This window comes from Leptinotarsa decemlineata, unplaced genomic scaffold (genome assembly GCF_025532065.1).
Source record: "Leptinotarsa decemlineata unplaced genomic scaffold, Ldec_3_MD MMD2_tig00026328_RagTag_RagTag, whole genome shotgun sequence".
Taxonomy (NCBI): domain Eukaryota; kingdom Metazoa; phylum Arthropoda; class Insecta; order Coleoptera; family Chrysomelidae; genus Leptinotarsa; species Leptinotarsa decemlineata.
The window spans coordinates 9,728,538-9,743,159 of NW_027412688.1; the positions used below are offsets into that span (position 1 = coordinate 9,728,538).

Genomic DNA, 14,622 nt, shown 5'->3' on the forward strand with positions numbered 1-14,622 from the left:
TATAACAAATAAAAAAAATTGTTTAATGTTTAAACAAATAGATCCCAATAACAAGACATATTAATATCATTAGCAAGCATGTTACAGCTTTATATATCTGTTTAAATCTGTTTTTCCGTTAATCAGCTGTCGCCCCCATACGAACGACAACTCTCAGAAGTTGAGAAACTTGTGCAAGCTAAGGACTAACGAGGTCCTACCTTTCAACGTGTGATTCCTATATATAGATATATTTTGAATGATGCAACCATTTTCTTTTATTTTCAGTATTTTAATATTAATGTAAGTCACAAAAAGGATTTGAAGCTTTATAACTTCTATTTAATTATATGCGAGCGCTTTCAATAGCTGGTCGTACTATCATCATCTAGGCTCTACTCTAAGTTTGAGTGGTATCTTTGGAAGCAAACCTAAAAGGTGAAATGCTGAATAAAGTTAAGCCAAACATTAACAACACCATCCAGTTAGATAATTTATTGCAAAATGGCTGATGAATTGGAAGGTGTGGTTCTACAAAATGACCACCCAGATACCTTGATTTGACTCCACTGGACTTTTTTCTATGGAGAGTCTTTAAATAAAAAAATGTTCAAGACGGCCAACTACTGTAGATAATTTATGGGAAGAAATTACAAAGTGCTATAGGCTACACCCTTGATTATACTACTTTATTCAAGAGAGTGGTGCTGTCATTTTTCTGTGAAGTTTCACTTTCCAATTTGAAATCTGACATTGTTCAACGTTGTAATGTCAAAAATGTTTTGGAATTACGTACAAAATTGAAAGATCTCTCAAATAAGGTGTCACTCGACAAATATTTCTTTTGAGTTTTTGAATGTATGTCAATATTAAATTCATAAACTCATCACAAGAATTGAGTAAATGCTGTTGAACCATGAATATATTTAAATTATTTTCCACTTGATCTAGTTTCCAACTGTATTGATGTACCATGTCGATCATATATATCAATTACTTTTACTCATTATTCTCACATCGTGAAGTAAGTGCCCAGAGCAGATGCAACGAGCCTTCTGCATTTCTCCGACTGGATTTCTGGACTCCAATTACAGAACATGATGGTCTAGGTAGAGTCTGCAACTTTTTGTCGACAGCAAGAGGAAAAATTAAAATAACAATTGACACAATCTGCATAGAATGAATACAGAAAAATGTTTCCAGTTGTGGAGCGGTTGAAGTATTTATTATGGAAAGCCAAATGTTTCCAAACAATATTAATTTGAAATAATGTTATCTTCAGATGTTTATGGAAAAAAATTGATAAAATTATTTATATACAGCATATGATCAACTGGAAGAAAAAACATATTAGTGCATTTATAAATGTATTTCATTATATTTACTGACAAAAACGTCTAGCAAAATTCACTCTTTGGTAAATATATTCTTGAATCTAAAATTATATTTTAATGGATTACAGACGATACAAAATTGAAAAGACTATAATTTACTTGAATTAGTTGATATGAACTATAGTCCATTCTCTATGAAAGTAAAGCAAAGATTTAAGAATGATTGATAGATATTATATTTTTTATTTTAAGAATAAAATTCCTGTTAACAAACACAATGTCTTTAAAGACTCACACTGAAAATTAAATAATTTCTTCACAATTACAGATTCCTATTTAAAATTATCTTTGGTTTTATAGCAAACAATTTTTTATAAGCAAATTAATAAATAATCCATTGTCTTCCACTGATGAACTGGTCCTTATGAGATTCCAGAGTAACTTGTAATGCAGATCCAATAACAGATAATCTAAATTTCCCATCTATATGTGAATGGTTGTTTACAACCTCTCACAAGGTACTAAGAGGAAAAATCACGCAAGAGCCAATTTATCAGTTAAAAAATCAATGAAAAATGCAGATAAAAATAACAAAATTCATAGAATAATCATAAAGATTTTCATCCCTCTTTATACTAGGTTGGTTTAAAATTTAAATAATTAATTAGGAGATATGGAAAGCTGGGTTTACTTCATTTCATGAAATATACATAATACAAATATAAATTTAAAAAATCTTTGGTATTGATAGGGAATGTAAAAAAAAGTTGATTATTGGAGGCCAGCAGAATAATTTCCTGTGGTATAATTTGGAGAATGCAAGTATTTGAAAAACATTCGAGATAGTTTATTCTAAATAAAATATTGTTTTTATTAATGAATTGAGTCGCTAATAATAACATATTCCTCTAAGATTCTTAGGTGATTAAGCAAAAATAGTTTTCACCTATTCAAACATCACTTGCTGACCTCTCCAGTTTCATTATTTATGCCCGGTCGCCAGCCGTTGCATTTTCATTAGCAGCACCAGAAAGCGGATCCAGCTCAGCAAATAAACTAAGCCAAGACACTTGCTTATCATGTGATGCGGAGTTAGAAGCACTGTTATCAACTTTCTCTTGGTTAGATTCCTCTTTGCTGGGAGATACTGTAGGAAAACTGAAAGAACCTTCCTGGATGAGCCGTGAAGGCATGAAGTCACCGCCAAGGAAGTCAGAATTCGTCGACCAGTTCAGATCCAGAAGAGCTGAACTGGGTTTTGCAATGTCAGTTTCTGTTGACGTGGGTTGTTCTGTAGGTGGGGTGGAGTAATCTCCATCAAGGAGGTTTGGTATTTCAGGTGAGGGTTGTGTTTTCTCCCTGAAAAATCAAGAGAATAAACAAACCGTTAATAAACTTATATTATTTAATAAATTAATATTTTGAAAACATAACCAAAAAAATTGAAAGTGGCAAAATTAGACCCAATTGACAAAAATATAGGGTCGGGGGTGATGTGTGGTGGCTCTGGCACAGAACAGTTTTTTTTTACATTTCATGTTATTTTGACTTTCTTCATATTATTTCCTTATATACCTTGCAATTACTCATTATATACCCGAGGATGACTAATTTTAATAAATTATCATTATCCTTAGTGTCAGTAATATTAATCTTTAGACAATTAATCATGTTCATTATTATTATTATTGATGTACAGAAAGTAACAGTTGTTTGATATTTTTCATCTCTGGAGAACAGTATCTCAAATTACACAACACAGAGTGAAGTAGAGTTCTTTATTCAACCGTTTTACCTACTAAAGTACATTTATGGCAAGTTATTCCTTGTTCCAAGTTACAAGATAAAATCATCTACTACAAAATAATAAAGGTTCAATTAAAATCATAAATATGAAATCAATAAAATAGGTTTTGAAAGAGATTATTTGGTGGTTCCGCCACATCAACTAATTCCTGAATGTAATAAAAACAGCGTAAGAGGAGAGAAATTTTGATAGTAGTTTAAATTGTTCAAGGTTTAGTGACTTCACAGATGGCTGAAGATGATTATATAGATCGAAGTTCAATTAATTTATCAGGTGTTTCTTTGATGTTCAACAGTTTATTACTTCAACATATTGGTACCACTTTGTAAAATAAGAGCTTTAGAGTTGTGTCCTGGACACAGAGGTAGCTAGCTCATTTTTTACATCAAAATAGTATGTGAAAACACAGTCGAATGCATTTACCAACACATCGACTATGTCCGACTCTAGTTTGTAAGCTTCTCGAGTAGTTGACACATTTCTTTGCAAACCATACTGTGAATTGTTGAAGCAGAACCATTCAAGGTATAATGCTAATTAAATGCTTATTATCTGTTGAAGATCTAGAATCTTTTTCGAATAAGGGTAAGTAGAAAGAAGTGATGCCAAGGTAGTTGGTGAAATGTGCGTCGAGAACAGTGTTGCAGTTCTGGTGTTTTGAAGTAGTGCTTGTTTTGAAAGGGTATCACTATTGACACTTTTGAAACTGCAAAATATTCTCTTTGAAAAAATCTTGTTGATTAATGAGTTTGTGGTTCTGGGCTCATCTGGATATTAAGTCATGTATATCACAAGTACTGTTATTTATTCAAAAAAATTAATCCACTGGGTGTCAAATATCAAACCTCTTATATTCAACTTATAGCAATTACAAAAATATTCAAAAGTATTACCCTTTTGACGTGTCTCCTGCTGTTGTTTGTTCTTTTGCCGTTTCATCTGAATAGTCAGCATTAAAGAACGTTTTCTTGTCTTTGTCACTCTCGTACGGTATAGCAAGTTCCAGTATTGCTGTGGTATCGAATGGTTGAACACTTTCTAATTTAGCAGCTGCTATACCCAAAGTTTCTGCAGATTTTGTGGAAAAGTTTACAATTGAATTTTGGTATGGTACTAAAGCATGAGAGAACATATTACACCTTGCTGCAGCTAATAAATCGACTTTTTGTAGGCATGCCAGCGTGTACCTATCAAATTTAGTTTTGGTAGTTTTCACATAAGACTGGGCTTTCCTGAACCTTTCCAATCCATGCCCAGTATCTGGATCCAATTGGGCAGAAGCAGATTTCATCCAACTGAGAGCTGCTCTGTATTCGGTTCTTGTCTTTTCCATTTCAGCAACTGTCGCTCTTGTGTCAGTTATAGCTCTTGCTCTGAATGTTTCTACTTCATGATGTAATCTAACCAGTGAAGGCCTTATTGTCAATCTTTGATGGCCAGTATAGGCAAGAGCTTTTCCAGATACGGACATTATTTGACCTGCTGAGACATTTTTTTCACTCTTGCCGCATTCTTTCAAGTATCTACCCAGAGCATTTTCTTCCTGAGCTAAATAACATAGCCTTTCTTGATACAAATCGATAACTCTTTGTAACTGATTGCAACTATCATTTATGGATTTGAATAATTCAAGTTTAGCATCCAATTCAGCATCTGAGGACACAATACATTCATCTTCTTTGCCTCCTAGTTTTCGTAGAACACTCTTTTTTGTTACCCAATACTGGTGCTGCATTTCTTATTCTAATTAGAATAAAACACGTCGTCATGAAAATACTGATTAGATATTGTAATTCGACTTATCAATAATCACAGAGGAAAATATCAGCATCATAGACATAATCAACACAAATCCTAAACCACAGACCACCAACTCACAACAAGTTGTGATCCAAGAGCCAAGTCGTGAAATAAACTGTCATCAATGACAGTGAGAAAAAAAAAACATACTGTGGCTATACCTCCGTAGCCGTCTTCTCTATCTTGTCAAATGATATTTTAATTTTTTTACTTTAAATGTTTGAGTTTATTTAAGACATGTTTCATTTGAAAGTTTGATATGTGAATTGAATTTTCAAATAATTATCAAGTAATGATAATAAGCGTTAATACTTCCTATTTTCCACTGTATAATTTTCAATATTTTAGGGCCCCCCTGACTATCTGATGTTTAGTAAAAATCTGGTGAGTCAAATTCCAGTCACTTCCTGTATTTGTCATATGTTTGAACTGCATCTATAATTTTTGAAATAGTATTACTTCGTAATTCAATGACATTTTCATAGAATTATTCAATTATTGTATAGAACCTTATGTGAAACAAATCTTTAGACTTCAAATTTCTACTGGGAACATAGAAATGGATATTTTTTGGGATTACAGGCGTAATAATCTAAACATTTATCAGTTCGAATATAAATATTAAATTTTCTTTGCCTTCATTCAATATATTAAAATTAAGGAGTTTTTAAGATGTTATAATCATTTTTGATAAAAGATATATTCATCTCAATAATTTATTTCGTACTCCTTCATTCAATGGCAACATTGTGATTGTCATTAAAAATGGAGTCACAAAAGATTTAAAATATAGATGTTAGATGTAGAATGAGGAATCCAAGACATTTTTTGCTTTTGACACAATATAGGTCACATAGTGTGAAAATGAAGTTTTTTCATAAAAAAAACGAAAACTTGTAGCTTTCAAGCGATAAGTTTTATATTATATTCAATAAAATACTAATGATACAAGCTTTTCAAATTGACCAATCAACAAACTTTCCTCTTCTGCTAACCTCAAAAGTTTTACCCAGTCATTATGCAATTTAAATGCAGACTATGAGTGTTTCCAAATTTGACAGATTTAAATAATAGCATATAGTTTTGACTGCCCAGATGACCGTGTTCGTCAGGATGGTTTTTAGTGATTTTACGATTAAAGAAGATCTTTTGAAGTTCATTCCACTGAAAGGACACACTACTGGACATGAGTTGTTTTCTCATTTAAAAAATATTATTTCTTCCGAGAAAATTCCAATATCGAAAATGGTAGGCTTGAAAACCGATGGCGCTCCAGCTATGGTGGGTTGTGATAAGGGTCTCGTGGCGTTATGTCGTAAAGATGAAACTTTTCCGCAATTTTTCTGTTACCACTGCATTATCCATCAGCAAGCATTATGTGGAAATTTCCTGAAACTAGTGGTAAAAATTGTGAACAAGATTAGAGCTCAAGCGTTACAAAAAAGATTATTCAGAACATTGGCTGATGAAGTTGACTGTCAATACGGGGACCTACTCCTTCACTCTGAAGTCCGATGGTTAAGTAGAGGACGGGTGCTGAAACGTTTTAATGATGTCCTATCTGGCATAGTTCAATTTTTCAAACAACGTGATGAACCAACTCCGGAACTAGAAAATTCAAACTGGCTTAGAGATTTTGGTTTTCTCGTGGACATTACAGAGAAATTAAACGAACTTAATTTGCAGCTCCAGGGAAGATACAAAGAACTAGCGGAAATTATTTCTGATATAAAATCATTTATCAAAAAGCTGGAATTTTGGGAACAAAACCTAATTAACAGCGATGCCAAGCATTTTCCTATTTTTTCAGAAAAAATATCTCAAAATCCATTAGAACCCTATGACAATAAATATCATGTAGAAATAATTTCTACCCTGAAGAATAACTTCAAAAATCGTTTTAAGGATTTCAATGAAATGTCTTTAGTAGCGCAGTTTGTTGTTTCACCCTTTATGGAAATTGATATCCAACAGTTTGCAACTTGTGTTATGCAGAACTTTGGCGAAGACATCGCTGCAACAGAAATGGAAGTCATTGAGTTTCAAAATGATTTAGCCTTAGTTAGTCTCAAGTACTGAATGTATTTGGCCTATTGTAAGTAAAGACAAATATTCAGTTCTATGCTGTGTTGCCTTGAGAGTGAAAGCGTTATTCAGTTCAATCTATTTGTGTGAATCCTCTGTTTCCAGTATGAAGTTTATTAAGAACAAATATCGCAATCGACTTACAGATGAACATTTGGATAATTGTATTCGAATGGCTGCATCAAATTATACTGCAAACATTAAAAAAATTATCGATGAGTCTGAGTGTCAGCCTTCTCATTGAACGTGCTTTTTTATTTTTCAATGTTTATGTTCATGATAGTGCGTTACTTTTTTGTTGTTATTATTAACTATTTTTACGTACGTACTAGTAATATTAGTTATTTTGTTATTAGTTTATTATTAGTACCTATGTATTACCAGTTAAATAGTAAAATAAATACATATAATGATAAATTAACTGTGAATTATTTCATTTACGTTGCGTTACGTGGCTTCCGTGTGGGTAGCTCGCTGTTTATTCCAAAATTAACAAAGTAGCTCAACACATTGAAGAGGTTGGCGACCACTGCCCTAGACGGTTCACGGCAATGCTAAACAACAGAGACGGAAAAAAGCGCCATCTGAAGATTTGTATCAGTACCATTGTGACGGACGCGGGATATTCAAATGTTGTATATAGTTGAAATATTCATTTTATTCAAATGTTTTTTGGAAATTTCAGCGTATTGTTTAGAGTCTCAAACTACACTTTATATTGAGTGTTGTGTGGACTTTAAAAATACGCTGAAATTTCCAATAAACAATGTAAAAATTATAGTTAGAACAAATTCTTAACCACTGCTTTATGTTGCAGGGCAATGAGGTTTAAAAAAAACAGCTGAATTATTATAGATTTTTTATTCAGAACATTTCAACATTAAACATTTTGTGTGATTATATGAATTCTTTTTCTTTATTCTGTTCAAACGAATTTTATTGGCTTGTAATTCAATTACATTTGTACCTGTATACAATTTCGATTTTCCCTGTATAATTTGATTTACACGCTTGCACCAATTATGTGTGATAGTTGTTATGGTGAATTTGTACTCACCAGGAAGATTTAGAGTTGGAACAGCGTTCCCAAATAACTTGTGAGACCAAGCAGAAATGTATTTTGCCTCAAAATGACTATCACACAGCCTTCTAGAACCGTAAACTTCTTTTGGGTCCATTTCCATCAGTTCCAAGTTATTAATTACCAGTATCCATTTCTTGAACCTGTTTATATCTTTATCTGGATTAGGGAACGCATGTCTTATACTAGATATACTTTTGCAATAAGGAACGCAACATTTGTTGTGTTAAACCATTGTAAAATTATGCACATGTTCTTCTTCTTATTTTTGACATACATCACAAACCACAAGAATATATGTGGGTCCGTGACATAAAACCAAAAAACAAATTTATAGTGCCATCTTAAGATTTGTATCGGTACTAAAAAAGGGATTCAAGGTGAAATAACCTACGTGAACCGTCTAGGGTATATGGTCTGTGTTCATTACCAAAAAGTGTCACTAGTCACTACTGTGGCACACTGCGATACTTGTCAAAATTGTCCAGTCAAAGAGTAGAGAATAGAGAACAGATAGGTAAATTACGCATACGCAGTTGTACTGTTGTTCTTTGTTTTTTAAAATAGATAATCCAAGAGATATATTCCGAGAAAATAATGAATTATTGAATGTATGAATTTTTGAGTCGTAGGTTTATATAAGAATACATTTCATGATGTCTCACAGTAGCAATAAAACTGAAGATGATTCAAGACATAGTCTCAGAAAACTTCATGCTGAGTTCAAAGCAAAAAGAAAATTAAGAATTCCCGAAGAAATACAGAAGATACAAAAAGAATTCTGTAAAACATACAGGCTTTTTCAAGCAGTTGAATTGAACAATGTAGAGAAAGTTAAAAACCTGCTTCAACAAGGAGTAAGTGCAAACAGTACAGACTTTGAATTGCGAAGTGTATTACATGTAGCTGTCAGCAAAGGATACGCTGACATTGTGGAATTGTTGCTCAAATATGGTGCAGATCCAAACAAGAAGGATATGATACATAACACTCCTCTTCACTTAGCGGTTTGCCTTCATAACATTTCAATTATATCCATGCTTATAAACGCAAATGCAGATGTGAGTAGCCTAGATAATAATGGACGAACTGCTTTTCAATTAGCTTCGAGTAAGTTGAAACTGCTACAAAGTAGTTGGAGAGCAGGAACAATTGAGATGATAAAACTGAGAGAAGAAATGAAACAGGTTGGTTGGTTGCTACTTATTTTTTTTTATTCAGTTTCTGTATGAAATTTTTCAGATAGTGTACCAGAATATCAAAAAAAAAAACAGTTTTGGGTCTCATTTCGTTTTTACTGTTTTGTTCTGTCCTAGTGGTAATTATTCCATGTAAATAATTTTCAATGGATGAATCTGAAGTTGAACTGCGGCATTCTGGTCTACTTTTGACTATTTCAGGAACTCAATTCTCATGATAAAAGCTCGTGAAATGACATTTTTTACTATCACATATTATGGACCTTTATTCACTTGTCACTTCTATATTTTTCATGAAGAAATTTTTTTTTTTTCAACAAACAACTAAGGTTGAAGAAGACGAGAAATGTTGCCTTCTTTTCTGTCATTTAAATTTTTCCTTTCATAACTTTTAAAGAAGTAGAATTAACAAGTTGCATCCATTTGCGAGAATAAATAAACATTTACGTTATTGTATGAACACTTTTTTTTTTGAGTATCGAATAGTTGAGAAATACCACCTTCCTTTCTGTTGAAAATGAAGATGAGAAGTGCCCTTTTTTTCTGTCACTTCAAAAGTACTTTCCACCATTGAAAAAATAATCTGAATTAGTAAGTTGTAGTAATAAACCAGTATGATGTTCTATGCTAAAATATTGAAATGTCAAATCTGCTTCCTCATATTTCAGATTCAGTTTATACTAGATACCACAGGGCTTTCATTTGTGACCCCTGCTGTTTACCCTATTTATAAATGATGTTGACAATTCAGTTCATTACTGTTAATTCTTGCTGTCTTCTGATGACCTAAAGCTATATTTGCCTATCAAACGTATTGAAGATTGTCATAAGATACAGGATGATATCAATTCTCTATATATTTGTTCTGAAAACAATGTTGTTAAATCTCTAAATTTATTGTCCGAACATTTACAATGTAGATATAGAAGAAGTTCTAAAAAAGTATAAATGTAAAGATAAAAAAAAGTTCCAAAAATGTATAAATGTAAATATAAAAAAAGTTCTAAAAATGTATAGATAAAACACCACCATGTATAAAATCATAGTTCAAGGAATGAACTGTTGATTTATTGTTAAAAGGATTTGCTAAAATATTCTTTCAAACTATAATAGGGTCTACCAAGTAGGTTTTTCACCACCTTTTTGAAATCAATGTTGCTTAGATTTGCAGATCTCATGTCTAATGGTAAATTATTGAACAACTTACCACCATTATAGTATATGGAATCCTTGATTAAATTCAAAGTTGGCATGGAAGTCTAAAGGTATAATTGATGTTACGAGTAGCATAAGAAGTAGATGCAAAATTGGACTTCAATTTATGTTTATAAATAAGGCAAACCGTCTGTAGGATGAAAAATGCGATGACTTTTAAAATTTTATTGGCAGTGAACAAGTTCCTGCACGATTCTCTGAGTTTGATTTTACAGAGACATCTCAGTGCTCTCTTATATAATATCAATACAGAAGAGAGATGGGATGCTCCCCAAAAAGGTATTCCATAACATAGTCGAGATTCAATAAGTGTATGGTAAACGGTCTTAGCTATATGGAAACAACTCATTTGAAACCACTCTGACTGCATAACATCCGGAGGAGATCTTACTCTTAGTTGTTTAAGGTGTTTATCAAATTTCAACCTGCTATACATACACCGAGAAATTTTGTGTTTAATTTATTTTGTAATATGGCAGCATCTATTGGAATTTCATCAAGCGAACATTTGAATGATATATTCGTTTTGGATGCATTGGGAGAGAGTAAATTGGCATCGCACCAGCTCTTCACCTTCTTCAAGTCGGATAATATTATTTTATTTAGCTCCACTAAGTTTTTTTTTCATTCCTCAAAATTGTAGTATCATCTGCGAATATAGCGAAAGTACCAGATATGTCAATCATAGAGATGTCATTCATATATAACAGAAATAGAATAGGGCCTAACACAGAACCCTGTGGTACATCAGATTCAATGGCCTTGTTCTCTGAGAGTTACGTTGTCCTCACTATTTGACTCCGTCGAATCGTACGACTCAAACCAAGTGTTCGTTACCCCTTTGTATCCATATTTATGAAATTTTTGGCTACTTCACCAGCTGCCGTCGCAACTTTTTGTGATATTTCATGAAGTAGCCGCCGCAACTTTTTGCGATATTTCAAAGGCGATTGATTTCATCAATCATAAAGTTTTATCAAAAAAACTTCATAAATATGGATTTGACGAACACTTGGTTCAAATCGTACCTTTCAGGACGGAGTCAAATGATGAGGACAACGGAACACTTGAATCTGGTGTACCACAGGGTTTAGTGCTAGGCCCTATTGTATTTCTGCTATATATTAATGCCATCTCTATGATTGACATAACTGGTAGTTTCACTCTATTCGCGGATGATACTATAATATTGTGGAATGAAAAGACTCAGTGGAGCAAAATAAAATAATATCATCCAACTTTAATAATATCACCAGCTCTTCACCTTCTTCTGTATAACGTTTGCTAGAATAAATAACAAAATCGTCTTCGACTATGTTCTTGACAATGTCAATATAAAAAGGCTCAATGAGATAAGAGATTTGGGTATAATATTTGACGTGAACCTTTGATTCACCACCCACATCAACAAAGCACTCAAACTTCTTGGTTTAGTCTTCCTAAATTGTAAGGATCTAACAGTGGATACCACCAGAATTGTTTACCTAGCCTATATAAGATCTGTTTTGGAGTATGCATCACCAGTCTGGTCTTCTCATTATACTGTACATATAAATAATGAAGCAGTGGAAAATAGATTCCTCAGACTTGTTGCCTTCAAATCTGGCCTCACAGTTGGAGAATATAATTATTTGTCTATACTTGATATTGCGACACACAATTTCTTTTCATAGAACTATAATAACGATATCATTCGCTTATTCAAAATTATATCAGGTGATAATAATTGTAATGATTTATGAAGTGAAGTCTCATTCCAAGTACCTGTTCGTTCAACTAGGAACAAGGATCTTTTTACTGTCCCTAATCACCATATTAATTATGGATATTTCTCAACCATGTCAAGGTTTATGCGAGAAGCAACCGTCTTAATTTGGACATTACAGGAATTTCACTGAATACTTTCAAAGAACAGTGTAGCAATAGAATTCAATATATAACCAGCTAGGATGATAATGTTAATTTTAAGATTGTATCATGTTAATCAGCAAACTCATTGTTTGCTCGATATACAAATTGACCATTTTTTTAATGAGCTCTGATACTGGAAAATTACTATGTTTCTCTCAATCTAGCAAAATTACACTGATTTGTAACCCTTTTAGAATACGAATAATTTCAGGTGGTAGATTTATTATTATCCATACTGATGAGAGGCATAGAAGAAAAAATGGAGAAAATGAATAGTTCTGATGTTGACGATTTACAAATGATGAAACTATCTTTGAATTCTGGCCCAGATGAAGCTGTGGAGGAACAAATAGCAAATTTATTGGAAGAAATTGAGAAATTATAAGAGTTTTTTTACTGGATGATTTACAAGAAATGAGTACGGTTAGGAAATACCTTTATTTACGAGCTCACATGGTTTTTACAAGTTGTAGGCAACTTGAATTTTAATAAATTGATGAATGTAGCCCTTACTACGTGGTAGGACACCATCATGAACAATGATAATCAAAACTTTCTATGATTTTTTACCACTTTTTATTTATAACTAACGTTATTGCAGTTTCGTCCTGCGTATTCATCTGAAAATGTTCTTGTAGGACAAAACTGTAGTAACGTTAGTTACAAACACAAAGTAGTATAATAACATAGAAAGTTTTGATTCACATTTTGTAAGAAAAAATTGTAATACTTTTACTCATTGAATCAATGGAAAACTGTTTGTCCTACAAAAAAATCGGACTGTATTTTAAGTTCAAAAGTCATATAGTTTTATTTATATAGGCAGCTTTTATATTAACGGATTTTTCATAAGTGGAATAAATTGTACATATTTTAGTGGAGTTATAATTTCGGACTGTATTTTAAGTTCAAAAGTCATATAGTTTTATTTATATAGGCAGCTTTTATATTAACGGATTTTTCATAAGTGGAATAAATTGTACATATTTTAGTGGAGTTATAATTCTTATTATACTTATAGTATATTTTTGAGTCAAGAAAATGAGTATTTTCTGATATTGACTAGATCTCAGAATGTGTATTATTTGAATGATGCTAGTTTTCATTTCAATAAAAATGATGTGAATGCTGAGTTTTTATCATATATTTCATTTTTAATCCTTAAATTGTTATGTATATTTCCTTTAGAATCCTATATAACCTGTTATATTGATGATTTCTTGAAATAAAATTATTTTACAAAATATTTAGGAACTTGAGAACTCGTTTACATCTGATTTTTTAAAGTATAAACTGCAACAAGAATTGTAAAGATTTTTAAAACTTTTTGATTGTGTAAACATTTGTATCAATACAAAAGTTTTGTTTGTCAGGTTAAAATTTCTGTTTTCAAATTTCCAAACCCCACAATCATTAAAATGAACCAAAGTTCCAATATGATGACTAACCCATATGAGTATAAATAATTATAATAATACTTATAATTATTCAAAATGTGTATTCTATTTTGATTGCATAATATGAATCTATTGCAAACACTTTTCCCACACCAGAACAAAAATACTGTCTCTCTACGCGGTTTCGCCAACAAATTAGCATCAGGAGATAACTCGGAGTCTTAGTCCTGATGAAGAGTTTCACTAACCAAGTTAGATTAGGTGATGATGCTAATATAGTGAAATCTGCATCGAGAGACATTACATTTGTCCTGGTGTGGGAAATTGTTTGCAATAAATTATCATCAATTAATTTTCTAATTTAGGATGATATTTGACTAGGCAAGGTACCTTTGCCTAGTCCCTTGCCTTGTATCTAGCCTAGTACTCTTGCATTGCTCAATACCCTTGCCTAAATTAGAAAATTAAATTAAGTTTGACGACTATTCAATCGAGCTAAAGAGTCGGGTAACTGGGAGCTTTATAAAACCACTCTAACGTCATACAACAAGGAAATTAGAAAGGCAAAACGGGAGTCTTGGAGAAAGTTCTGTGAGAGTATCTCTGATTTACCTCGCAGCACAAGAATTCACAATATTCTCTCTAAAGAGAGCCGACTGCTGAAATTGGGTCGCTTAAACGACCCGATGGAACATTTACGACCTCTAGTAAAGAAGCGTTAGAGTTTTTGATAGAAACTCACTTTCCTGGAAATCTGACTCTTGATAACAACAGACCGGCCATCTTTGAGGGCGCTAAACGGGCAAAAAAGAAC

At 32.3% G+C, this 14,622-nt stretch overlaps 2 protein-coding genes across 4 annotated transcripts; one reads left to right on the plus strand and one right to left on the minus strand.

Moving 5' to 3' along the window:
• Window positions 1-864: 864 nt before the first annotated feature.
• On the minus strand, window positions 865-5,027 carry ICA69 (islet cell autoantigen 1-like protein). Its single transcript, XM_023163104.2, has 2 exons — window positions 4,014-5,027; window positions 865-2,672 (listed from the first exon to the last, which is right to left on the minus strand). Exons 1-2 carry the CDS (start codon window positions 4,853-4,855, stop codon window positions 2,300-2,302), a joined length of 1,215 nt encoding a protein of 404 aa, XP_023018872.2. The 5' UTR covers window positions 4,856-5,027; the 3' UTR covers window positions 865-2,299.
• Window positions 5,028-8,527: 3,500 nt separating this feature from the next.
• LOC111507760 (uncharacterized) lies at window positions 8,528-13,543 on the plus strand. 3 transcript variants are annotated; one of them, XR_012467188.1, is made up of 3 exons: window positions 8,528-9,273; window positions 12,623-13,233; window positions 13,349-13,543. XR_012467188.1 is itself a non-coding variant. In XM_023163105.2 (2 exons), exons 1-2 carry the CDS (start codon window positions 8,740-8,742, stop codon window positions 12,794-12,796), a joined length of 708 nt encoding a protein of 235 aa, XP_023018873.1. In that variant the 5' UTR covers window positions 8,528-8,739; the 3' UTR covers window positions 12,797-13,543. The 3 variants fall into 3 exon arrangements, 2 of the variants coding, with proteins under 2 accessions (XP_023018873.1, XP_074038167.1); XM_023163105.2 differs by having other exon boundaries at window positions 12,623-13,543; XM_074182066.1 differs by lacking the exons at window positions 12,623-13,233; window positions 13,349-13,543 and adding an exon at window positions 9,329-9,609.
• The last annotated feature ends 1,079 nt before the right edge of the window (window positions 13,544-14,622 follow it).

Coding starts and splice junctions, on each gene's coding strand:
- ICA69 (XM_023163104.2), bottom strand. CDS start 4,855: ATGCAGCACCAGTATTGGGTAACAAAAAAGAGTGTTCTACGAAAACTA. Junction 2,673..4,013: donor GCAGGAGACACGTCAAAAGG/GTAATACTTTTG, acceptor TTGATTTTTCAG/GGAGAAAACACAACCCTCAC.
- LOC111507760 (XM_023163105.2), top strand. CDS start 8,740: ATGATGTCTCACAGTAGCAATAAAACTGAAGATGATTCAAGACATAGT. Junction 9,274..12,622: donor TGAGAGAAGAAATGAAACAG/GTTGGTTGGTTG, acceptor GAATAATTTCAG/GTGGTAGATTTATTATTATC.